Genomic DNA, 22,500 nt, shown 5'->3' on the forward strand with positions numbered 1-22,500 from the left:
GTGACAATCCTGAAAGTGAAAGTAAAATATTTTATTCCACTGTTTGAGACTTTTTTCCTCCTTTATCTCTCTGTGATGTATTAATTGTATTGTTCTCAAGAGATTTCTAAGATATTGTTCCCCTGTCTCAATATCATCATAACTGTGGTGTGGACTTCACTGCTCTCATTAGAGTTAGAGCTCACACACACACACACACACACACACACACACACACACACTCACACACTCCAATATATATATTAAAAATGCATTTATCTCATACGAAGTAAAGCTCAAATCTAACATATTTACTGGCATAAATGCAAGATGTACTGATAATTCAGATTTGGAGTACTACCTGTGCACAATGCATGTTTCTTAATATAAAGCCTAATCTGTGAGGAGAAATGCAAGATCTTTGATTAATAAACACAAGATATCGTGTAACGATGTGCGGCTTCATGTTTTTGGTGTTGAGTAAGACTTTTATACAGAAACAGATGCTGGAATGATATCGGTCAGCTGGTTAATCACGTCTTTTTTTTTGTGCGTCCCAATCACCGTTTTCTGATGCGATACTTCAAAGTGTGCATAATGCAAACACCGCTTATGGTGACGTCTGCTGCTGAGAAACATCATCACAGCATCATGACCTCTGACCCCTGACCCCCGCTGTGGCTCAGACTGAAGCGGGACGAGGTCCAGTCGTGGCTCTGCGTGTCGTCCTCCGTCCAGTCCTGCAGGTCAGCGATGATGTCAGGGTTCTGATGTTCTGCGTCCTGATTGGCTGGCGTCTCTGGTTCACTCGGGCAGGGGTCGAGAGCCTCGTCTGTGGGTCTCAGAGACATCAGCAGAGGTCCTGAGGAGAACCACAAGTCTGAGCAAACCACCGGTTACAGCAGGTCTAAAAACCTACAGTGTGTATGAGTGTGGTACGAGAAGGAATAAACATGCTGATGATCACAGGACTGCTGGGATAGTTCAGCCATACAATATATATCCAGCACAGTTGTTAGTGATGTTAGTATGATGCAATTACAAAATACTGAACTAAATTGTCCAAATGTTACAAATACATTACAATATTGATGTTGTAATACTGGTAGCGCCAATACACAAAATTGCTGTTATATGTTAAAAAAAAGTAATCATTTTGAAAAATGATGGTTGTATTTTGTCAGTGTTTTTGTGCATAATAGTAACTCTAGAAATTGATCAAGTCCGTATACACATTATTCCACCGCAAACAATTCCGACCAAATTTTCGCACACTTTTTTTCAAAAGGGTTACTACTATCATATCATTTGGATATTTTCATGTCTGGGTAAAGTCCGGGATATAGGGGGTTAACACTCAGTGACAATGTGCCATACAACACTTTTTACTACAATGAAGGAAAGTCCAGTTTGACTGACCTTTATTGTGTCCCATCAGCCACTCGTCTGCGGTCATGGCGGGCTCATTGGCTGCGGTCATGGGATAAATATCCTCATGAAAACCCTCAGACCGCTGTCAGAAACAAAACACACAGCACACAATCACTGTAAGTGACCAGCCACCAGCCACCACAGTCCAATGCTTACCGGGAGCCAGAGCGTCTGACATCTTCTCAAATTTAAAAGTGCTGGCTAATGCTAAACGTAAATTTCGTAAGATTGTTATTCACGTCGGCGCTAATGATGTTCGACTTCGCCAGTCGGAGATCACTAAAAATAATATTAAAGAGGTGTGTGAATTTGCAAGCACAATGTCGGACAATGTAATATGCTCTGGTCCCCTCCCTGCTTACCGGGGTGATGAGATTCACAGCAGATTGCTGGGTCTCAATGGCTGGATGTCTAAGTGGTGCCCGCAGAACAACATAGGCTTTATAGACAATTGGATGAGTTTCTGGGGCAGACCTGACCTGTTAAAAAGAGATGGTCTTCATCCCTCCTGGGGTGGTGCCGCTCTTCTATCTAGAAATATGGCATATAGTCTTATAGCTCCAACATGACCAACTAGTGCCCAGGTCAGGAAGCAGACAGACCGGCTAAACCGACCGTCTGCTAGCTGCCTCACGTCACAGAAGGCAGTTAATTCTCAGCACATAGAGACTCTTTCACCTAGATATCACACTATAGAGACTGTGTCTGTTCCCCGAATTAGAATATGCAGAGAACGTCCAAACCTAATCAAAAGAAATAATTTAATTAATGTCCAACAAATTAAAACTACCTATAATTCAAATAAGCAAACGATAAAACTTGGCTCGCTAAATATTAGATCACTTTCCACAAAAGCACTTTATGTATATGATTTGATCAATGATCAGAAGCTAGATTTGCTTTGTTTGACAGAAACCTGGCTAAAACCAGATGATTATATTACTCTAAATGAATCTACCCCCCAAAATTATTTCTATAAAAATGAGCCACGTTTAAAAGGTAGAGGGGGAGGTGTTGCTACAATTTATAACAATATTCTTAGCTTTAAGTATAACTCATTTGAAGTTTCGGTGCTGCATATAACATTATCTACAGAATCATGTGCTAGTGATAAATCTTCTGTCATGTTTGTACTGGCTACTGTATACAGGCCACCAGGGCACAGCACAGATTTCATCAAAGAATTTGCTGATTTTCTAACTGAGTTAGTACTGGCCGCAGATAAAGTCTTAATTGTTGGCGATTTTAATATCCATGTTGATAATGAAAAAGACTCATTAGATCAGCTTTCTTAGACATTTTGAACTCTGTTGGGGTTAGACAACACGTCTCTGGACCTACTCATTGTTAGAAATCATACTCTAGATCTAATACTGTCACATGGAATAGATGTTAAAATGGTTGAAGTACTGCAGCAAAGTGATGACATTTCAGATCACTATCTGGTCTTGTGTGAACTCTGTATAGTTAAACCTGTAAACTCTGCACCTTATTACAAGTATGGTAGAACCATCACTTCCACCACAAAAGAAAGCTTTCTAAATAACCTTCCTGACTTATCTCAATTCCTTAGCTCATCCAATACGATGCAAAAACTTGATGATGTAACAGAAACTATGCACTCTCTTTTTTCTAGCACTTTAGATACAGTTGCTCCTTTGCACTTAAAAAAGATAAAAGAAAACAATCTGACTCCATGGTATAATGACAACACACGCACCCTAAAGAGAGCAGCCCGGAAAATGGAGCGCAGGTGGAGAAAAAACAAATTAGAAGTATTTCGTATTGCCTGGCGGGAGAGTATGCTGTCATACAGAAAAGCATTAAAAATAGCAAGATCTGATTATTTTTCATCCCTTTTAGAAGAAAACAAACACAACCCCCGGTATTTATTCAGTACAGTGACTAAATTAACAAAAAATAAAACGTCAACAGGTGCTAATATTCCTCAAGAGTATAGCTGCAATGAGTTCATGAATTTCTTTACTTCTAAGCTGTAACTATGCAGCTGTCAAAACTACAGTTTCACATCAGATAATGAGCTTTAGATCCCCTGAGGAAAAATTACACTCTTTCTCTTTTATAGGAGAAGAAGACTTGTACAAACTTGTTAAATCATCTAAACCAGCAACATGTATGTTAGACCCTGTTCCATCTAAACTATTAAAAGGTCTGCTTCCAGAAGTCATAGATCCTATTTTGACCATTATTAATTCATCATTGTCATTAGGATATGTTCCCAAAACCTTCAAACTGGCTGTAGTTAAACCTCTCATTAAGAAACCACATCTTGATCCCAAAGACTTAGTAAATTACAGACCAATCTCTAATCTCCCTTTTCTGTCAAAGATACTAGAAAAGGTAGTATCCTCACAACTGTATTCCTTTTTAGAAAAAAATGGTGTCTGTGAGGATTTCCAATCAGGTTTTAGACCGTACCATAGTACTGAGACTGCTCTCATTAGAGTTACTAATGACCTGCTTCTATCATCTGATCGTGGTTTTATCTTGTTATTAGTGCTATTAGATCTTAGCGCAGCATTCGATACTATCCATCACAACATTCTCTTGGATAGACTAGAAAACTATGTTGGCATTAGAGGAAGCGCCTTAGCATGGTTTAAATCATATCTATCTGACCGCTATCAGTTTGTAGCACTAAATGAGGAGGTATCATATCGATCAAAAGTGAAATATGGAGTTCCTCAAGGCTCAGTGCTAGGACCGTTACTTTTCAACCTGTACATGTTACCTCTGGGAGATATTATCAGGAGTCATGGTGTTAGCTTTCACTGCTATGCTGATGATACTCAGCTCTATATTTCAGCGCAGCCTGGTGATACACACCAAACTGAGAATCTAACAGAATCCAAAGTCAATATAAAAAACTGGATGATGAGTAACTTCTTAATGCTAAATTCTGAAAAAACAGAGGTGCTAATAATTGGACCTAAAAACCCCACATATAATAATCTAGAACACAGCCTATCACTTGATGGCTGCTCTGTTAATTCTTCATCATCAGTTAGGAACCTAGGTGTGCTGTTTGACAGCAATCTTTCCTTCGAAAACCATGTTTCTAGCATCTGTAAAACTGCGTTTTTCCATCTTAAAAATATATCTAAATTACGACCTATGCTTTCAACCTCTAATGCAGAAATATTAATTCATGCGTTTATGACCTTGAGGTTAGATTATCTTAATGCTTTATTGGGTGGTTGTTCTGCACGCTTAATAAACAAACTTCAGCTAGTCCAAAACACAGCAGCCAGAGTCCTTACTAGAACTAGGAAGTATGATCATATTAGCCCGGTTCTATCAACACTGCACTGGCTCCCTATCAAACATCAGATAGATTTTAAAATCTTATTAATTACCTATAAAGCCCTGAATGGTTTATCTCCTCAATACTTGAGCGAGCTCTTATCACATTATAGTCCTGCACGTCCGCTGCGTTCTCAAAACTCTGGCCATTTGATAATACCTAGAATATCAAAATCAAATGCGGGCGGCAGATCCTTTTCCTATCTAGCACCTAAACTCAATCTCCCTAACTCTGTTCGGGAAGCAGACACACTCTGCCAGTTTAAATCTAGATTAAAGACACATCTTTTTAACTTAGCCTACATATAACACACCAACACGCCTTTTATTATTCAAATCCGTTAAAGGATTTTTAGGCTGCATTACTTAGATTTGCTGGAACCGGGAACACTACTCCTACAATACGATGTACTTGTGACATCGTAAAAAGAATGGCATCTACGCTAATATTAGTCCTGTCTCTTTCTCAATCTGTTTTCACAGTTTGTATCCAGACTAGATGGTGGATCAGCACCGAGAGATTATGTTCATCAGAGACCAGAACACCTAGATGAACCCCGTGGACCAATCAACAGATCCTGATGCACACACACACACACACACACTAAGTCATTTACACTACCTGACACAGCTGCGTTTAAAATTGAACTGGAGGTTAAGTGCTGGGCGTCCGGTCAGAGGAGAACTGACCCCAACTGAGTCTGGTTTCTCCCAAGGTTTTTTTTTCTCCATTCTGTATGCATGGGGTTTTGTTTCCTTGCCGCTGTCGCCTCTGGTTTGCTTGGTTGGGGACACTTAACTTCTAGTGACTATCGTTGAATTGACTACAGAGACCGTCTCTGCATTTAATAATAAATTGGTCACTCGTCATTATACATCCCTGTCATTATACTGTACAGTGCTTTGATGCAACCTGTGTTGTTAAAAGCGCTATATAAATAAAAATGATTGAAATGATTGTAAGGATTATTTTGCCCCTTTGGCTTGTTCTAATGTGAAAGATGTGAAGTACATGGGTGTTATTAATTAGTATACACACACTCCTCCCACACACAGGCTCCTCCCACAGACACAGGAACACGCACATAGACTCCTCCCATGAATCCCACATGCAGTATTTCCCATTCTCTGCCAATTCTTGAAGCGTGTGACATCACAGTTCTACAAAAGAGTGTGACAGCTGATGGTTCCATTAGAATCGCTCTTGTGTGATGTCATACAGAGTCCATCACACCTCCCATATACACAGACTCCTCCTTCACGCAGGCTCCTCCCACACAGGTCCCTCCCATACAAAGACTCCCCCCACAGGCCCCTCCCATACAGAGACTCCTCCCACACAGGCCCCTCCCGTACAGAGACTCCTCCCACACAGCGACCCCTCCCACACACAGGCCCCTCCCACACAAAGACTCCTCCCACACACAGGCCTCACCCTGCGGGCACACAGAAGCTCAGCGGTTCCAGCAGGTCCCTGACGGTCACCAGACGGTAGAATCTGAAGATCTCGCAGGCGCTGGTGTTCAGGCCACGCTTGGGCATCACACCTGAACACATGAAGCAGTGACTCTCCAGCCTGAGCACAGCAGCTCACGCCAACATCAAGCAAATGAGTGAGTACCCAAGCCTCTCTGAGGACACGGCGAGCGCTGTTCAGACAGGAAGTGAACGTAGGGTTTCACCGCACTGACCGTGTAATAGCGAATGTTGCCATCGCCCTGCGACACACACAACACAGACAAGACAAGAGTTCAACAGAAGTAAAAAGTGTACATTCATCTAAATGCTGTGTTTGTATGTGAACCGTTCTATACCTTCCCAGCCAGATACAGCATGTGTGTGTCTGCATCATAAAACGGGAAAATGACTCCAAAACCTCCGTCCAGATCCTCCTCCAGTAACGGCTCAGACAGATCCTCCTGCACACACACACAAATACACTCCATATAACACTGAACACAGGTCTGCAGACACAGTGTGTGTGTGTGTGTGTGTGTGTGTGTGTTACCACATCCCACAGGACAAACTGTCTCTGGTTCCAGCAGGAGCTTCCTGTGGACAGCAACATCTTCAGATCCCACAGGAACAGGATCCTGGACACTTTATGAGAGCGACAGAGAGCCTCCTGCATGAGAGCAACGTCACACTTGAAGCTCAGACCTTTAACATAAGCCTTCATACACACACACACACACACACACACACACACACACACACCTGCAGGACTCGTCCAGTGCGTGGCTCGATGATTCGGATTTTATTATCTCTGCAGGCCGTGGCCAACAGACTTCCATCTGCATTAAAACTCAAACACAGCACCAACTCAGAGTGTGAGTTTATCACACACACCGGCACCTCAGAGTCCAGACGCCATACCAGCACCTGCAGCACAGAGTCTGTGTTTGTGTGTGTGAGAGAGTGTGAGTGTGTATGTGTGTGTGTGAGTGTGTCGTACGCTGCAGTCGTAGGCGGAGCTCAGCAGCAGGTCTCTGGCGGTTGGATGCCACTCGATGATTGACACTCTTCGGCTGTGAGCGCTCAGATCTTTACTGGGCACCATCAGATCATCCTTCAGTCCGTTTGGAGGAATGTCCCACACCTTCACCTGTGCACACACACACACACACACACACACACACACACATAAACGCCGCAGTCATGGAGAGCACACACACAGCACGCCTGCGCAGGTGGACACTGACCGTACAGTCCTCTGAACAGGATGCGATGCGCAGGTCATTAAACGGGTCCCACTTAACGTCCAGCACCGGAGCGCTGTGACCACAGACCCTCGGCTGCAGAGGATTCACACGACCTGTCTGAAACACACACACACACACACACACATGCTGACACACTCTCTATCAGAGCAGCACTGGGTCAAAGGGGCGTGGCCTTACATGACGGACGGAAATGACAATGAAGGCTCCGCCTCCTGTGCACTCGGTCACCACAGCAATGAAGCGTGGATTAACAGCACAGAACTGGTTGTCCTGGACACTCCTTGTGATTGACAGGCCGTGGTAGCACCGCCCCTTCACTGCCGCCTTTCCAATCACATCATGATACATCACACGGGAGCAACGCCGAGACATCTGACACACACACACACACACACGCACGCACACACAAAGATGACATAGCTATCAGTCCACAATGGCTGAAAGGATGTGTGTGTTTGAGGAAGTGGTGTTGTATTGAAATATTCTTAATGTGTGTGTGTGTGTGTGTGTGTGTGTGTCTCAGTGGTGTTGTTTGTTCATGTGCTTCATGTCTAAATACTAAGGAGTTTCCTGAAGATGGACGTCATGTTAAGGATTTTCCAGCACATGAATCATTAAAGATCCTACAAATTTGAGTGATTAATGTTTAATGCTGAAGGAGATGGAGTTTCAGACATTTAACCTGAACGCTGTTTCTCACGCTCACACAACTTTCTCCATCAGCGCTGAACCCCAGCACCCTTCAGTGAACCTTATAATACTTTTAGTTGTAGATGCAGACTCAAAATGTTTCATTCATTTATAGCTTTCAGATCTCATTAGTCACCAGGGTTATTTATATTCTCATTACATTTTCATTATTCTCACACCATTCAAATGATAAACATCACATTCATAATAATCTACAGAAAGAAAACACTGTGCATTATGAATGATGATTTTTCTTGAGACATTTCTTGCACTGAAATAGTGCACTAAGGTTATTGATGTGGAAATACTGGCTGTGAGTAATAGAGGATAATAAAGAATCTTATTGGTTGATGCTGGAGTTAGAAAATGTGGTTCCTGGAAGAGATTTCCTTAAAGGGAAAGTTCACCAAATTTCTTTTGTGTTCTGAATAAGAAAGGTATTATATTATAGAAACTTAGAATTTACTAATTTGAAGAGTTGATGTCTAACTAATATCAAGTCTTATAATCTCCATTTAATAAAATGTAATAAAATGACATCCTGCGTTGGTTTGAATAAAATGACGAAGAGTAAACAGGTAATTCTACAAATGACAGATACATTCAGTCCATTTTTTCAGTTAATGGCTGTATTTTTAATTATTTTAATCATTTGTTACCTGTAGTGAATTACAATAATAAAAATCATAATTTTTGCTGTCCTAACTGGTGTATTTTCAATCAAAATAATTTATTGTATTTTTACAATATTTTTTTATTTGTACTTTTAGCAGTATTTCATGCATTTTATTCCTAAAAGCTTTAAATAGTTTAAAAATAACCTTTTTCTTATAAAAATGGTGTCCATAAATCTTGTATCAACTCTTTTATCGCAGCATTCTTTGCCTAAAAATGTATCTCACATCTAATATACAGGAAGTGATGTCACTGTCCCTCACAGATCTGAATCAATGAAAAGTGCGTGCTCTCTCTGAGAAAATATTCTAAAATAAAAAGTTCTTACACCAACAGTTATTTTATAAAATGTCAAAAATGTTATCACGATACGACAAATAAAGCAGGATTTATGACTGATGAGGCACTGTATTTGTAGTATTTTACCCATGATGCCATCAGTGCCATGTTCTTTAGTCTGACCCTGTTACCACCAGACTACCAGTGCTGATAACAGAGGAGAATCTCAATAATTCTCTTACTTCAACTCTGTTTAGGAAATATTTTGACAAAAATTTTTTTTTAGAGGATATGTGTTCCATGTGGATGGTTCTGAGGGGCTTTTCTTATTTAAAGCATGCACAGGTGAAATATTATCTCAGTTTCAAGTGTTATAAAGGACTGTTTGTCTAATGAAACAAGAAGGACTTTCCTGTTATGATTTATTATTATTGCTGCATGCTGCCTAATTTGTCTGTAACAGGGCTGACAAACGTTTTTTATTATGAGTGAAAATAGGAAGTAACTTGTGTTTGGCATGCATTCAATTATTAAAATAGGTTTTCAATAATATACTGGAAAGAACGTCTGTTAGTGAACTTGTTTTTCTTAACTGTCTGAAATGCCAAATATATCTGCAATAAAAGAATCGCTCAGATGATGACAGAATGATCATTTTGGGGTGAAATGTTCCTTGAAATTAGAACGCAAGACCAGTTTGAGAGTAATTTACTCAATCTGCTGAAGAGAGTAGAGGAAACTGTTAGAGGTTTACTTCTCAAACAGAGTAAAGCTTCCCTTTAACCCTAAAGCACTCGAGAGGAACATCCCGAGCGTCACGTGAAGATCACAGGAGCTGTTTCTACACCAGCCACGTCCTTCTGCTTTCTGAGTGTGTTTGTGTGAGTCAGTCTTACCTTCAGTCACGAGGAGCCCGACATCACCTCCCCGACCGACCCCTGCAGCAACAACAACACTGTGTGTGTGTGTGTGTGTGTGTGTGTGTGTGTGTGTGTGTGTGTGTGCGCGCGCTCGGGTATCAGCAGGTACTTCTGATTAGCCTCAGTGTTCATGAATTAAAGATGATGATTGAAATGAATGAGGAAAATAGTGTGAGAGTGAGCTCAGTGACACGGAGGTTTATTTGACTCTTTACAGCAGATCAGAGCACATTTAGACAAAGGCTGTGACCATAAACCGAATCGTGGAACCATTTTGCAATCTTCCGAATGCATTGCGATTCTCTCTAGAACAGATTCTCAGGACAGATTTTAACAGCAGATGGCGCTCTGCTCTAGTTCCTGCAGAGCGTGTACTTTCACCTCGGCTCAGAACGCTGTTATTAAAGGCTCTGATATACTCCAAGCAAAGTTCGTTCAGGGCAAAAAGAAGTTTTGGAGGTATACTGCGGCGCCATCTGCTGTTCAGAACTAAACTCAGAGTCCACTCCAGAAAGAATCGACAAGCATCTGAAAAACCTCACAATCCATGCGGAATCTCTTTTCGATTCATGATGCATCGATTTATTTTCCCAGCCCTAATTCAGACGGACTCGGTCCCTGTCATAAAGACAGGTTCACATGAGGAGGAACTCGTTCTGGAAGGATCCGTCGGCGCGGCCGGTGAAGATCTGGATCTGTGGCCCCGGCCCCGAACCCTGAACCCAAGCAGAGAGGAAGAGCTGTCCAGAGCTCATCACCGGATTGGAGAGGCAGACCGTCCAATCAGAGCTCAGGAGGCGGGTCCGTCAGCTTCCTCCAGCTCGTTTGCGATCATCAGCGAGAGCTCAGTGAAGCTCGGCCGATCGTCTGCTTTCTGACAAACACACACACACACATTCAGCAAAACTACAGCCTCGATTTCGTGACACCAGAGGAAAAACATCATACATGATGAACTTTGACCTGGAACAGTGAGGATGTAGCTAATAGTCATGGCACGAGGCCATTTTTTGGAGAGGCTAGTAAAAGTAGATATACACTGAATGTTAAGACGGTGGCTGAAAGAAGCTGAGCAAGTGTGTGCACCGTGTGTGTGAAAGTATTTAGATCTGCCCAAGAAAGACGCAAACACTTGTTAGCCAAAATCCAAAGTGAGAAGCAAATCTGTGCAGAAGTGCTTAGTCACGTTTTTATGAATTTTCACAAAGCATGTTGCAATGCAATGTGTGTGACAAGCATCATTTATAATCTGCTGCTGTTTGCAAAAAGAAACACTGTGGTTTCTGCAGGTTTCTGAACAAATAAAAGCTGAGAACAAGCAAGAATGAGCAAGAAATGTTAGTATTGTAATTTTACTGTTATGTCTGACAATAATAATGCTAATAGTTAGAACAGGTCAATTAATACATTTATTATAATTTCCACACATTTTTTGTGAATAGTTAAATGTTAGGAAATTTGAATCATTCCTAATAATGTTTGGGCTCATGCTTATTCATGATACGTGCACAGACTCATTGTTTGATCTCCAGTAACTCACACGAATGCAAGTAAGAATAACTAACCATTTGCATAATTATTACAGATTGCATGAAAGAGTCAAGCTTGCAAACTAAATGTTACTGGTGTTTAGAATAACATTCAACTGTTTAAGAAATATTGTGGTAAAGAGAGTTATCAAATCGGCTGTGGGTTTACCTAAAAGATGACAAAACAAATGATTCATCCCACAACACATCCTGCTTGTGTTTCATGAGTGTACATATAAGCTGAACACACACTGAGATCCCTAATGACAGTGAGGCTGTGAAGGACTCAGTCATTACCTCCAACCAGCAGATGGTCATGATTCTGTAGATGTGAGGAGCTGCTTTCTTGGGCCGATAGAGCCGGTGTCCTTGAGTGACCATCATCACCACCTCGTGGTTCTGATTGTGTTCAAACGGCATCTTCCCTTCTGTGAACACCTCCCACATCAGCACGCCTGAGGAGCACACCATCATCATCATCATCATCATCATCATCACCACCGCATCCATCAGCATCATCACTCATCATTACCACCATCATCATCATCATCATCACCACCGCATCCATCAGCATCATCACTCATCATTACCACCATCATCATCATCATCACCACCGCATCCATCTTCATCACCACCATCATCAACAATATCATCATCATCATCCTCATTATCATCATCATAACATCCCCATCATAATTATGACCATTATTACCATTATTATCCCCAGCATCATCATCACAAGCTGATCTACAGACACTACTGACCGAATGACCAGACGTCAGATTTGCTGCTGTATTTGCAGAAGTTGAAGACTTCGGGTGCAGACCACTTGACGGGGAACTTGGCTCCGGAGGAACTCCAGTACTGATCATCTAGAACATACCTGCAGGAGAACACAGACGTCATGGATGTGAAGTCCATTTCAGATTTTCCCATTGATTTTGACCATGAAGAGCACAAATATAACTTTTTTTTTTTTTTTTTTTAAACATTTAGCCTTTTCTAATCATGTTCAGGATCAGTTCTGTGATCGTGAGTGGGTCATACTGATGATCAATATCATTGAATTGATTACAGAGACCATGCATTTAATAACAAACTGTTCACTCTCTTCATTATACATCCCTGTCAGTGTATTCTTCTACTTTATACTGTTCAGTGCTTTGATGCAACCAGTGTTGTTAAAAGAGCTATAGAAATAAAAATGATTGATTGATTGATTGATTGATTGATTGATTGATTGATACTGTAGTTCACTCATGATGCTCAGTGGAGACTGAAAGTGAGAGAAAGATAAACATGAATTATAAAAGAGAGGTTCAGATACCTGGTCATGCCGAAGTCAGAGATCTTCACCACCAGTGAACTGTTGACCAGACAGTTTCTAGCCGCCTGAAAAACCCCAGAGAAGTGGAAATAATGAAAGAAGAACCCCAGTTACTCACACAGACTCAAGACGATTGTTTAATACACAATCAAAAAAAAATTAAGAAGCACAACTGTTTTAAACATTGATAACAGATGTTTAACATTCTAATAATACTTCAGTGTTTTTAGGATTGGGAATCGAAAATCAATTCCAATTCCAGAATGTCTTTTAATCATTTGTTCAATAGATTCATTTAAAATCACTGATTCACCCAGAAATAAAACAAATTAAATATTGAGTGAGTCACTGAATCATTTCATTCAGAAATTCCATGGGATTTTGTTTGGTTGTTTAATATTTTTTCTTTAGAACTTTAAAAGACCTAAAAGAAGTTTTCATCCAGCTCTATTTTGTACACAGACAGCTTTAAAAAGGTGTGGTCACGAGTGCATCACAAAAGAAAGATCATCACAAGGAAGACACAAGCGTAATAAAATAGACTTTATTGACAAAAGTAATCAATCTGTTTTGACAGCCTTGAACACGAAGCGCTGGAGGATGCTGCTCTTCTGGAGCACCAAAGGGTCCTTAAATCTGGACACTCAGATGGAGCAGGTGCAGGTTCTTGCCTGGAACACGCAGGTAAAAGAACCTTGAAGTGAAGGTTTGCTCTCCAGAACTTAACCTCGCTGCTGATGTCTGTATGTCTTCTGCCTCTCTGGGCTAAAGACTTGGTTAATCCACTTTGTCTCTCTCGGTTGGAGACTCAGGACTTGCTGAATTTCTGCTCTCTCACTGGATGAAGACTCTGAATGAAGTCTGATCGTGGATTATCTCATTCCTCACAGGACTCAGACTCAGTACTGATGTCCTGGATGCTCTGTTTGTTTCTCTCTGTTAAAGTCTTTTCCGGACAAACCGGAGACTCAGAACGGTTGATCTGTTACAGTCCTTTCCTTGACAGGACTCAAACCTTGGTCTATCTGCTATTGGCTCACTAGAGGGGAGACTCAGAATGGATGTATTCTGTTAACATCTTTCCTTTGCAGGCTGGACTCTCAAAAGTTATCTGTTGCTGCCTTCCTGTTACAGGAGTCAGACTCATAAAAAGGAGGTGTCTTTCGGAAGGGTACCTTTATGTCTTTTCGATGAGGAGGACATTGCTGTGATTGGCTGATTCTGAGCAGGAGGCATGTATGGCCCTTCTTTTCTCCTGTGGAGCTTATTTGCACAGTCCAAACACAAAGTTAGAAAAGTGTCACTAAAGTTTTACTGGTACTTTTCTCCCTTACCAAACCTTACCAAATACTCATTTTGCTGAATAAGTATAAGATGTGTGTGCTGTAGTTTGCGTCAGTATAAGGTTTGAGAACACAGTTATAATGGATTTGGATGGACCTCTGTAATCTCTCTTTGCTTCACCCACTACTGCTGCATCCAGAGGTCCAAAGGAATTTCAACAGGCCAAAACATTAGGAATCATTCTGTTGCTGGGTGAAGGGCAGAAACTGTGCTTTGACCAATGAGAAGTCCTGTCGTTCCCGGGCTTCTCCTTGCCTTTAAGAGGTATCTGGCTGTTGTCCTGGCATCTCTATCTGATGGCACTGGACAGTCTGCTCATGTTAGTCCTCCAAGATCCAATCAACATGTAGCAAACCTTTGTCCACTATACTGGTCAGAGAAAGGCCCTGCCATAACCTGGGCCCTGGAATGTGCTACACCACCCTAAAACACACACCCACTTTTCTACATCACAGAGTGGGTTTATTTTATAAAACCACCTGAATATTTACACAAAGACAGATGGCGGAAGTATTATTCTTGCTGTAGTGTTGCTGCGGGTGCATGTAAAATTGAAGTAAAACTTGTATCTTGTGTTATTCTACGTTGCTTTTTGCATAACTCTGAGTCGTTGACAAGTTTCATTGTAATTTCTTTGTAGGAAATAATTGTTTTTTGCATTGTTGTAACAGCTATTTAAATAGTGACTTGGAGATGTTGCTCGCTTTCCTGGTCTCAGCTGAATGAGAAAAGAACCAGCAAGAAAAAGAAACCCTGCGTCAAAGAAGGTGGAGTTTCACAACACAACTGTGTAACCGCCTCGGACCAATGGTAGCTCAAAGGTGTTTAGGAGCTGAAACAAGATCCTCGAAAAGTTTGCTTTCGTGAGCCAAAACTAACTCAAACTAAACTTCGTTTAGGCCTGATTTTGTTTCAAGTTTTGAGCATTGATGGGTAGTGCTGATCATGAATGCAGACATGGTGTTATGTTTACGTGGCGCGATGCAATGCAATGTAAAAACATGAACTATCAAAACTAACGATAATGCTTGATTTATGTCTCCACTGGATCCAACAAATGTCTTGTTTGTAATGGCCTTTATTGTTTTGGTGTCATAGCAACGGGACACGCATCACGTTATGTCAAGGGGCATAACAAGTGCACTGGATATCTGGCCAATCAGAGCAGATTAAGGGTGTACTCCCCCTAGGCATCCAAACCGTGCCGAGTACGTTTGACCACCAAAGCGTGATCCGTTTGACTCGTGTATCCACACGTCTATAACTTCACTTAGGCTCAGTTCGCATGTAGTGTGAGCGCTAACCGTAAGCACGGGACAGAAAGTGCGACGTCACTTTTTTTGCGGCGAGCAGCATGATTGCTTGAAACTTTCCGAGCCACAATGGCGATAAACCATTTATCTTGAAAAATTCACATCATAATGACGTAATGCTCCGGCACGAGCGCTAAAGCACAGGCCAGGCGGGAGTGAGACCATCATACTCGGGCTCAGATCACGGCAAAACATGCCTAGTGTGCGTACATCCTAAAAGTTTTACAAAAAGAGACATAGAATAAATATGTCAGATATCTAAATGTTGACTTTAACCACACTGGAATGCAACGGGAAACTGATAAGAATCGGAATCGATAAGCAGAATCAGAATGGGAACTGGAATTGATCAAATTCAAACGATGCTCAACCCTCGGTTTCTCAGTGTTTTTGGTCCAGTGTGTGTGTGTTTTCTGACCAGGTCTCTGTGGATGAAGCCGTTCTGCTCCAGATGCTGCATGCCCTGGGTGACGTCGTGGCAGATTCCCAGCAGGTCGTGCGATGCTAGCGTTCCTCGGCGCTGCCGCAGGTAGTTGAGCAGACAGCCCAGCTCCATGAACTCCGTCACCAGGTAGATGGGCTTCTGCTGAGTGCACACTCCATACAGCTGCACCAGGTTCCTGTGAGAGAGGTTCCTGAGGACAGGGGACAGATGTGAGGAACACCACAGACAGTGTGTGTTTGTGTGTGAGTGTGAGAGTGTGTGTGAGTGTGTGTGTGTGTGAGTGTGAGTGTGTGTGTGTGTGTGTGAGAGAGTGTGTGTGTGTGTGTGTGTGTGTGTGTGTGTGTGTGTGTGTGTGTGTGTGTGTGTGTGTGTGTGTGTGTGTGTGTGTGTGTGTGTGTGTGTGTGAGTGTGTGTGTGTGTGTGTGTGTGTGTGTGTGTGTGTGTGTGTGTGTGTGTGAGTGAGTGAGTGTGTGTGAGAGTGTGTGTGAGAGAGACGCCTACATCATGATCTTGGCTTCCTCGATGAAATCATCTTCACTCATGGCTCCTTCCCTGATGGTTTTTATGGCCACTTTATGCTGCGCTCTCCATTTTCCCAGCCGCACCACTCCAAACTGACCACTGCCCAGCTCCTTCATGAAGGTCAGCTCAGACGGGTTGATCTCCCATTTATCTGCACACACACACACACAGGCATCATGTTTCTTCACACGTCACACATCCCAAATGATAGTCAAACCCTACCCAAACCCAAGCTATGATAATTTAGCAAAACATTTACAAGCTCACAGTCGTCCAATGTCGGGCAACGATCACATGACATAAAGGTCAACAATATAATAATAATAGATACTAACTTTTTGGTAAGTGCTTATGAAAATATTTCATTTCATGAAAGCAACAAGGCATATAAACACAAAAACACTCAACACACACACATTTAACCCTTTAGTCAGCTCCTTAAGAACGGTCAGACACTTGGGAAGGGTTTGGGTCTCACTATGTCAACACAAACCAGTCATGGATTCAAACAAATATTGATTAAAAAAGATTAAAAGAAAGTCATGCTTGTACTGAAATCATGGTATTAGAAACAAATGGGAAGAAATGTCACGTAGTGAACATAAAATCATGTGATATACACCAGTATCAGTGGTGATGCTGCACGGCTTTAATTTACTCACAAACCACAAAAGTTTTAGGTTTTTATAGATTTTTTTTAACTAGCATTTAATTTGAAATAAGTAGATCATAACAATAACTTTTTTGGCAATTTTTAAACCGCAATGTCAGCAGCACCAAAAGGTTAATAAATTAAACTAAAATGTCATTAAAATGAATCGTTCACATTAATTAGAAATGTTAATTATCTAGATAATTTCATGCTTTCCATAAAGCATTTCTCAAGCATGTTTGATGATTTGAGTTGTTTCAGAAACACATTGTTTTCATTTGTAATAAACAAATGCAACATTATGAGTGTGTGTTGTCAAACTCAGTAAGTGTGTGTTTTGCAGCCGTTCGTGTGTGTCTGTGTTACCGTAGCTGAATCCTGCTGTTTTAGGAGCTTCTCTCGTCTGATCACCGACTGGGTGACGGAGCCTGGAAACAAGACCTACACACACACACACACACACACACACACACACACACACACACACACACACACACACACACACACACACACACACACACACACACACACAGACACACACACACACACACACACACACAAAATTACACAAAATGTGTCTGCTTTGCTGTATCTGACTACAGAGAAAAATAGAAGAGAGTTGTGTGTGTGTGTGTGTGTGTGTGTGTGTGTTACCTCCGGCGTTGTGTTTGTGGTACTCTATGAGATCAGGAATGGTGCTGAAGATGTATTTCTCCGCCAGGTAAAACTGTTTTGGTGAGCTGTTTGTTTCTTTAATCTGATAATGTCTGACTGTAGCTGCTCCGTCCCTGAAAACCAGTAAACACCATCAAGAACAACACACACCATCAGAACCACATCCTCTGTGTGTGTGTGTGTGTGTGTGTGTGTGTCTCACCCTATGTTCTTGGTGTAGAGTGAAACGGTGTAGGTCCCTGTATTGCTGGATACTCTAACCATAAAACCACCATCTTTAGCCTAAACACAAACACACACACACACACACACACAAACATATTAATAAAGAGTGTTTACCACCCATATAGTTTTGAACTGTAGCACACACACACACACACACACACACACACACACACCTCTTTCCTGAGCTGCTCTTCAGCTTTGTTGCGATTTACATTTGCACAAAACCATCTGAAACACAACACACAAATAAAAAAATGAAGTTTAAAATCTGACCACAAAATAGTACCAAAACATACAGCAACATATGACAACAAACTCAGTAACACTTTTAAGGCGTCTGTTAGACGTGTCATGTATTATTATAATAACAATAGACTGTGCATAATTACATCAAGTAACCCTAAACCAGACCTGTACAGTAAGTACATGTAGTTAATAAATATTACTCAGTACTTAAAAACTAATATAATTTAAATCCAACAAGAGCACCTTAAAATAAAGTTTAAGATGTGTGTGATTCACTCACATGAACTGCTGCAGTGTGTCTGATTCCTTCTCTGTCACGTAGTTGCTCGGGATGTAGCCCACCTCTCTACAACACACACACACACACACACACACACACACACACACACACACACACACACACACACACACACAACAATCAAACAAGTTTAACATGAACATCAGACAACTTAGAGAAGATCAGTTGACAGTTTGAACACATTTTTCACTGAAAATCAACCACCGCGAGCATCACTGGATTTTAAGACAAATTATGAGAAGGTTATAACCATTATTAAACTTGTGAGGTCCTGTATGGCCAACCTTCAGTAATATCAAAAGTTCTGAACAGCTGATAAAAACATCAGAATATTCCACAGTCCTTCAGTTAACATCTGAAGATGATTAATCCAGCTTTAACTGCTCAACTCACGTGAGTTCAGTAAACAAGACCCAGTTTCAATGGTTCATTGTTCAGAGATGAATCATTATACCAGAGTCTGGTTTTCACTTGACCTCATCAATTTGTAGACACTTTAAATGAGACATTTGTGTAATCAAAAGGATGAGAAGTCCCTGAACAGCTAAACTGCCTGCTGTTCTTCATCTCTCAAAAATTCTTTGGTTTTCCACCATTGTTGTGTATTTAAACCCTTTCTAACAATGACTGTGTGATTTTGAGATCTATGTTTCCACACTGAGGACAGCTGAGGGACTCGTGTGCAGTTATTACAGAAGATTCAACCCTTCACTGATGCTCCACAAGGAGAAACATGCACTAAGAGCCAGGGGTGTGAAAACTTTTGAACAGATGGAGATTGGACTTTTTCTCTTGCCTAAATATAATATTATTATTCATTTAGTACTGCCCTAACATGTTTCCCAGGAGACAAAATAACCTAAATTCCCCCAGAAGTTTTCCCCCAGGAGTGTGGCGTTTCTTGCGCTTCGAAACTTTGAAAAGTGTACTCCGTGTCTGTTTAGACGCACCCGTGTTTGTCTCGCGCTTTGTACCAGTTCAAGTCACACTTCTCCAGGATCACGTACTCCTCGCCCTTCCTCAGCGTCAGATCATGATGCTCCAGGGCCTCAAAGTCATACAGCGCGATGACCACTTCCTCTACAGGGCCCGCCTCTTCCTGTGCCGTCTCGCCTGCGGGTGGGGGGGGCGGCGGTGGCCGTCTCATCTGTGGTAGAAAGAATAATCCTTTACACTTTATTCTGGTAGTACACCTTAGACATTTTACTAGCTATAAGCAACCACAGGCCTGCTAACTCTCAGAGCAGGTTTAGGGCTAGTAGAATAGGTTTCTGATAGTTAGTACGTGGTGTTTTTGTGGACCCATCAAAACAAAGTGTTAGTACTGCTAGTTGACATGGATTTGCAAAGTTACTTACTGTTAGTAGAATGTGTAAAGTGTTGCGATGTTGTGAAGTAAATGTGTTAGTCTGAGCTCACCGTGCTGCTCTCGTCTCCAGGAACAGGAGGAAGAGGTTTACGTGAAACTATGAGATGAGAAAAAAACATTTCTGTGACTGGCTGAAAGCTGCTAAACATCTTAAAACGTCAACTTCCTGTAGGTTTTAGCCACTTCCCGTGGGTAGCACTAAGGCCGAATTGTAATGATCCTCATAACACTGGCAGACTTAGCTCGGGCTGATATTGAGGATATTAATGAGAGGCTAAACGAATGTAAATGAAGTGTGAAGAATCACGCAGCAGAACCGAGAACTTGAGTTTATTAATGAATAATAATAAAGAGTTTAATAAAGAAGTGAATAAAACCTTTGAAAGTTGAAGGTCAAATTAAGGGAAGTAGAAAGCAATCTTTTGTCTTTATTTCAACATAAAAAAAAGATGACCAAAAACAAAAGAATGAGGGCGGGGCTGTTTGTTGATTGGATGCTGAGATGTGGACCAGTGCTGGAATATTTTGAATGAATTGTTTTATTTTTCATTTTAATTTTAGATAATTTTAGTAATTTAGTTGTTTTTGTAGTTTAAATAACAAATTCATATATTTTAAAATATTATTTAAAATATTAATATTTAAATATTATTTGAAATTAGACGGTGAAGGTAATGTTTATAATATTAAAACATATACATGGTTTATTAGTGGACTGCATAGGACGCCAGAAAGCTGCTCACACACAAACTCTCATTTATATGATGGTAAAGATGTTGTTGTGAGTCGCACCGTATCCGAACAGGTTGTATCCCTCGCAGCCCGGGGCCAGTTTATCCAGCTGACCGCAGCACAGCCACTCGCCCTCCTGCCAGAACTGAGGGTGAAACTTCGCTGCGATCTGAACATTATTCCTGATCTCTACACAACAGAACACACCAGAAACACATCGTCACACACTCTGCAGCTCACACACACACACACACACAGAGATACACACACACACAGACACAAAACACACACACGCATGCACAGAGACACAAACAAAGAGATACATACACATACACACAGACAGACAAACACACACACACACAGAGACGCACACAAAGACACACACACACACACATCACCAATCTGTCATTCTGTGACATCAGTATCAACAAATGTCACAATATTAGCTAATATTAGGCCTATTTCACACATTTGTGTGTGTGTGTGTGTGTGTGTGTGTGTGTGTGTTACAGTGGTGGTGATAATGGTTAGAACACTAGGTTCACTAGGTATCTTTCTTGAAGCGTCTCAGACTTCTTCTGGATTGAGTCTCAGTTTGTTCTGTTTCTTCAGACAGACTGATGATGATCAGATCTCAAACATCTCACTGAATTATTACAATTAATGTTTGGAAAATAAACTGATATTTACTGACACGCTGCAGCAGAAGATAGAAAACCATCTTTAGCTGCTGATAATACTAGTGTTCTCATCATGTTGGTCACCGCTGTATGGTGGTTATGAGTTCATGTATGTCTCTGCCATCAACACATGAGAGCTTTTACTCTCAAAACCACTGAAAGAAACCGTACACTTCCACAGAAAACTACTGAGGAGTCTTTAAATGAGCTGCAAAACCTTCAGTCACATACAGTGTCTTCACATTTCAGCTTTAATGCATCTATCAAAATAATATAGCAGTCACATGTTAAGTTTTTTTTTTGAATCAGTAAACCAGTAAGAAACAAGGATGGGATTTCATTCAGAAAATATAAAGCAGGGTCACGTGATCAGCCAGAAAATAATAAATAAAATATGAATCATGAGAATCTTACTGACCTTCTTTGAGGTTCTGGACCCAAAGGCTTCGACTCTCATTACTGGGAGCAAAAATATACAGCGTGACGGAGTCGTGAACAACCTGACAATGAGACACCAAGAGATGGATGAGTCTTCTGAGCACAGCAGAGACTAGAAACATACAAGACCATCTGAAACATCAATCCATCATCTTCTACCGAGGTCTGGTTTATGATCGGACAATATCTGAAAATCTGGATTCTGAGGGAGCAAAGAAAAATCTAAATATTAAAAAAATCTCCTTAAAAGTTGTCCAAATGAAGTTCGTAGCAAAGCATATTACTAATCAGAAATAAAGTTTTGATATATTTACTAAATATCTACATGGAACCTGATCTTTACTAAACATCCCATAAACCAGAAATATTCTGCCCCATACACTCTATTGTTGTCTATTTCTACAAATATCCCTGTGCTGCTGACAGGAATAGTTCACACAAAAACAAAAATGCTGTCATCACTTCTAACTGATGTCTATAATAATACTATAGAAGTCAGCGGTGGCTTTCTTCTTCAGCAGAGCAAAGAAAGTCATTCAGGTTGGTTTTTGGGTGAACTACTCCTTTAAGATCTGCTGCAGGAACAGTTTTCACATCATCGTTTGGTTCGGTCCCGACCTGGAAGGGGTATTTGTTCTGGCAGGGGATGATGGCGGTGCTGCTCTTCACGATCTCCACACACCT

The 22,500-nt window shown here is 41.1% G+C and overlaps 2 protein-coding genes across 6 annotated transcripts in view; both read right to left on the bottom strand.

Moving 5' to 3' along the window:
• The window catches only part of coro2ab (coronin 2Ab), a 12,648-nt gene extending 2,581 nt beyond the window's left edge, over positions 1 to 10,067 (bottom strand). Inside the window, exons 1-10 of one of the 3 annotated variants that reach the window (XM_043232603.1) lie at positions 7,635 to 10,067; positions 7,437 to 7,553; positions 7,190 to 7,339; positions 6,952 to 7,116; positions 6,743 to 6,859; positions 6,549 to 6,653; positions 6,356 to 6,452; positions 6,175 to 6,281; positions 1,399 to 1,492; positions 1 to 841 (exon numbers count right to left, since the gene is read on the bottom strand). The exon at positions 1 to 841 is cut by the window's left edge and continues 2,581 nt beyond it. In XM_043232603.1, coding sequence (XP_043088538.1) covers positions 621 to 841; positions 1,399 to 1,492; positions 6,175 to 6,281; positions 6,356 to 6,452; positions 6,549 to 6,653; positions 6,743 to 6,859; positions 6,952 to 7,116; positions 7,190 to 7,339; positions 7,437 to 7,553; positions 7,635 to 7,829 — 1,368 coding nt within the window. In that variant the 5' untranslated portion in view covers positions 7,830 to 10,067 and the 3' untranslated portion in view covers positions 1 to 620. Of the gene's footprint in view, positions 842 to 1,398; positions 1,493 to 6,169; positions 6,282 to 6,355; positions 6,453 to 6,548; positions 6,654 to 6,742; positions 6,860 to 6,951; positions 7,117 to 7,189; positions 7,340 to 7,436; positions 7,554 to 7,634 lie in introns of all 3 variants that reach the window. The other 2 variants (XR_006248790.1, XM_043232602.1) reach the window with 2 other exon arrangements.
• A 137-nt stretch (positions 10,068 to 10,204) lies between these two features.
• Positions 10,205 to 22,500, bottom strand: part of tec (tec protein tyrosine kinase) — a 14,960-nt gene continuing 2,664 nt past the window's right edge. For 2 of the 3 annotated variants that reach the window (XM_043232597.1, XM_043232596.1), the window contains exons 3-18: positions 22,435 to 22,500; positions 21,797 to 21,878; positions 20,759 to 20,887; positions 20,017 to 20,063; positions 19,548 to 19,744; positions 18,580 to 18,645; positions 18,227 to 18,281; positions 18,031 to 18,110; positions 17,808 to 17,941; positions 17,520 to 17,594; positions 16,481 to 16,652; positions 15,953 to 16,169; positions 12,878 to 12,942; positions 12,315 to 12,433; positions 11,848 to 12,005; positions 10,205 to 10,895 (exon numbers count right to left, since the gene is read on the bottom strand). The exon at positions 22,435 to 22,500 is cut by the window's right edge and continues 39 nt beyond it. In XM_043232597.1, coding sequence (XP_043088532.1) covers positions 10,812 to 10,895; positions 11,848 to 12,005; positions 12,315 to 12,433; positions 12,878 to 12,942; positions 15,953 to 16,169; positions 16,481 to 16,652; positions 17,520 to 17,594; positions 17,808 to 17,941; positions 18,031 to 18,110; positions 18,227 to 18,281; positions 18,580 to 18,645; positions 19,548 to 19,744; positions 20,017 to 20,063; positions 20,759 to 20,887; positions 21,797 to 21,878; positions 22,435 to 22,500 — 1,746 coding nt within the window. In that variant the 3' untranslated portion in view covers positions 10,205 to 10,811. The remainder of the gene's footprint in view (positions 10,896 to 11,847; positions 12,006 to 12,314; positions 12,434 to 12,877; positions 12,943 to 15,952; positions 16,170 to 16,480; positions 16,653 to 17,519; positions 17,595 to 17,807; positions 17,942 to 18,030; positions 18,111 to 18,226; positions 18,282 to 18,579; positions 18,646 to 19,547; positions 19,745 to 20,016; positions 20,064 to 20,758; positions 20,888 to 21,796; positions 21,879 to 22,434) is intronic. The other variant, XM_043232598.1, reaches the window with a different exon arrangement.

Source organism: Puntigrus tetrazona, unplaced genomic scaffold, assembly GCF_018831695.1.
Source record: "Puntigrus tetrazona isolate hp1 unplaced genomic scaffold, ASM1883169v1 S000000586, whole genome shotgun sequence".
NCBI classification, from domain to species: domain Eukaryota; kingdom Metazoa; phylum Chordata; class Actinopteri; order Cypriniformes; family Cyprinidae; genus Puntigrus; species Puntigrus tetrazona.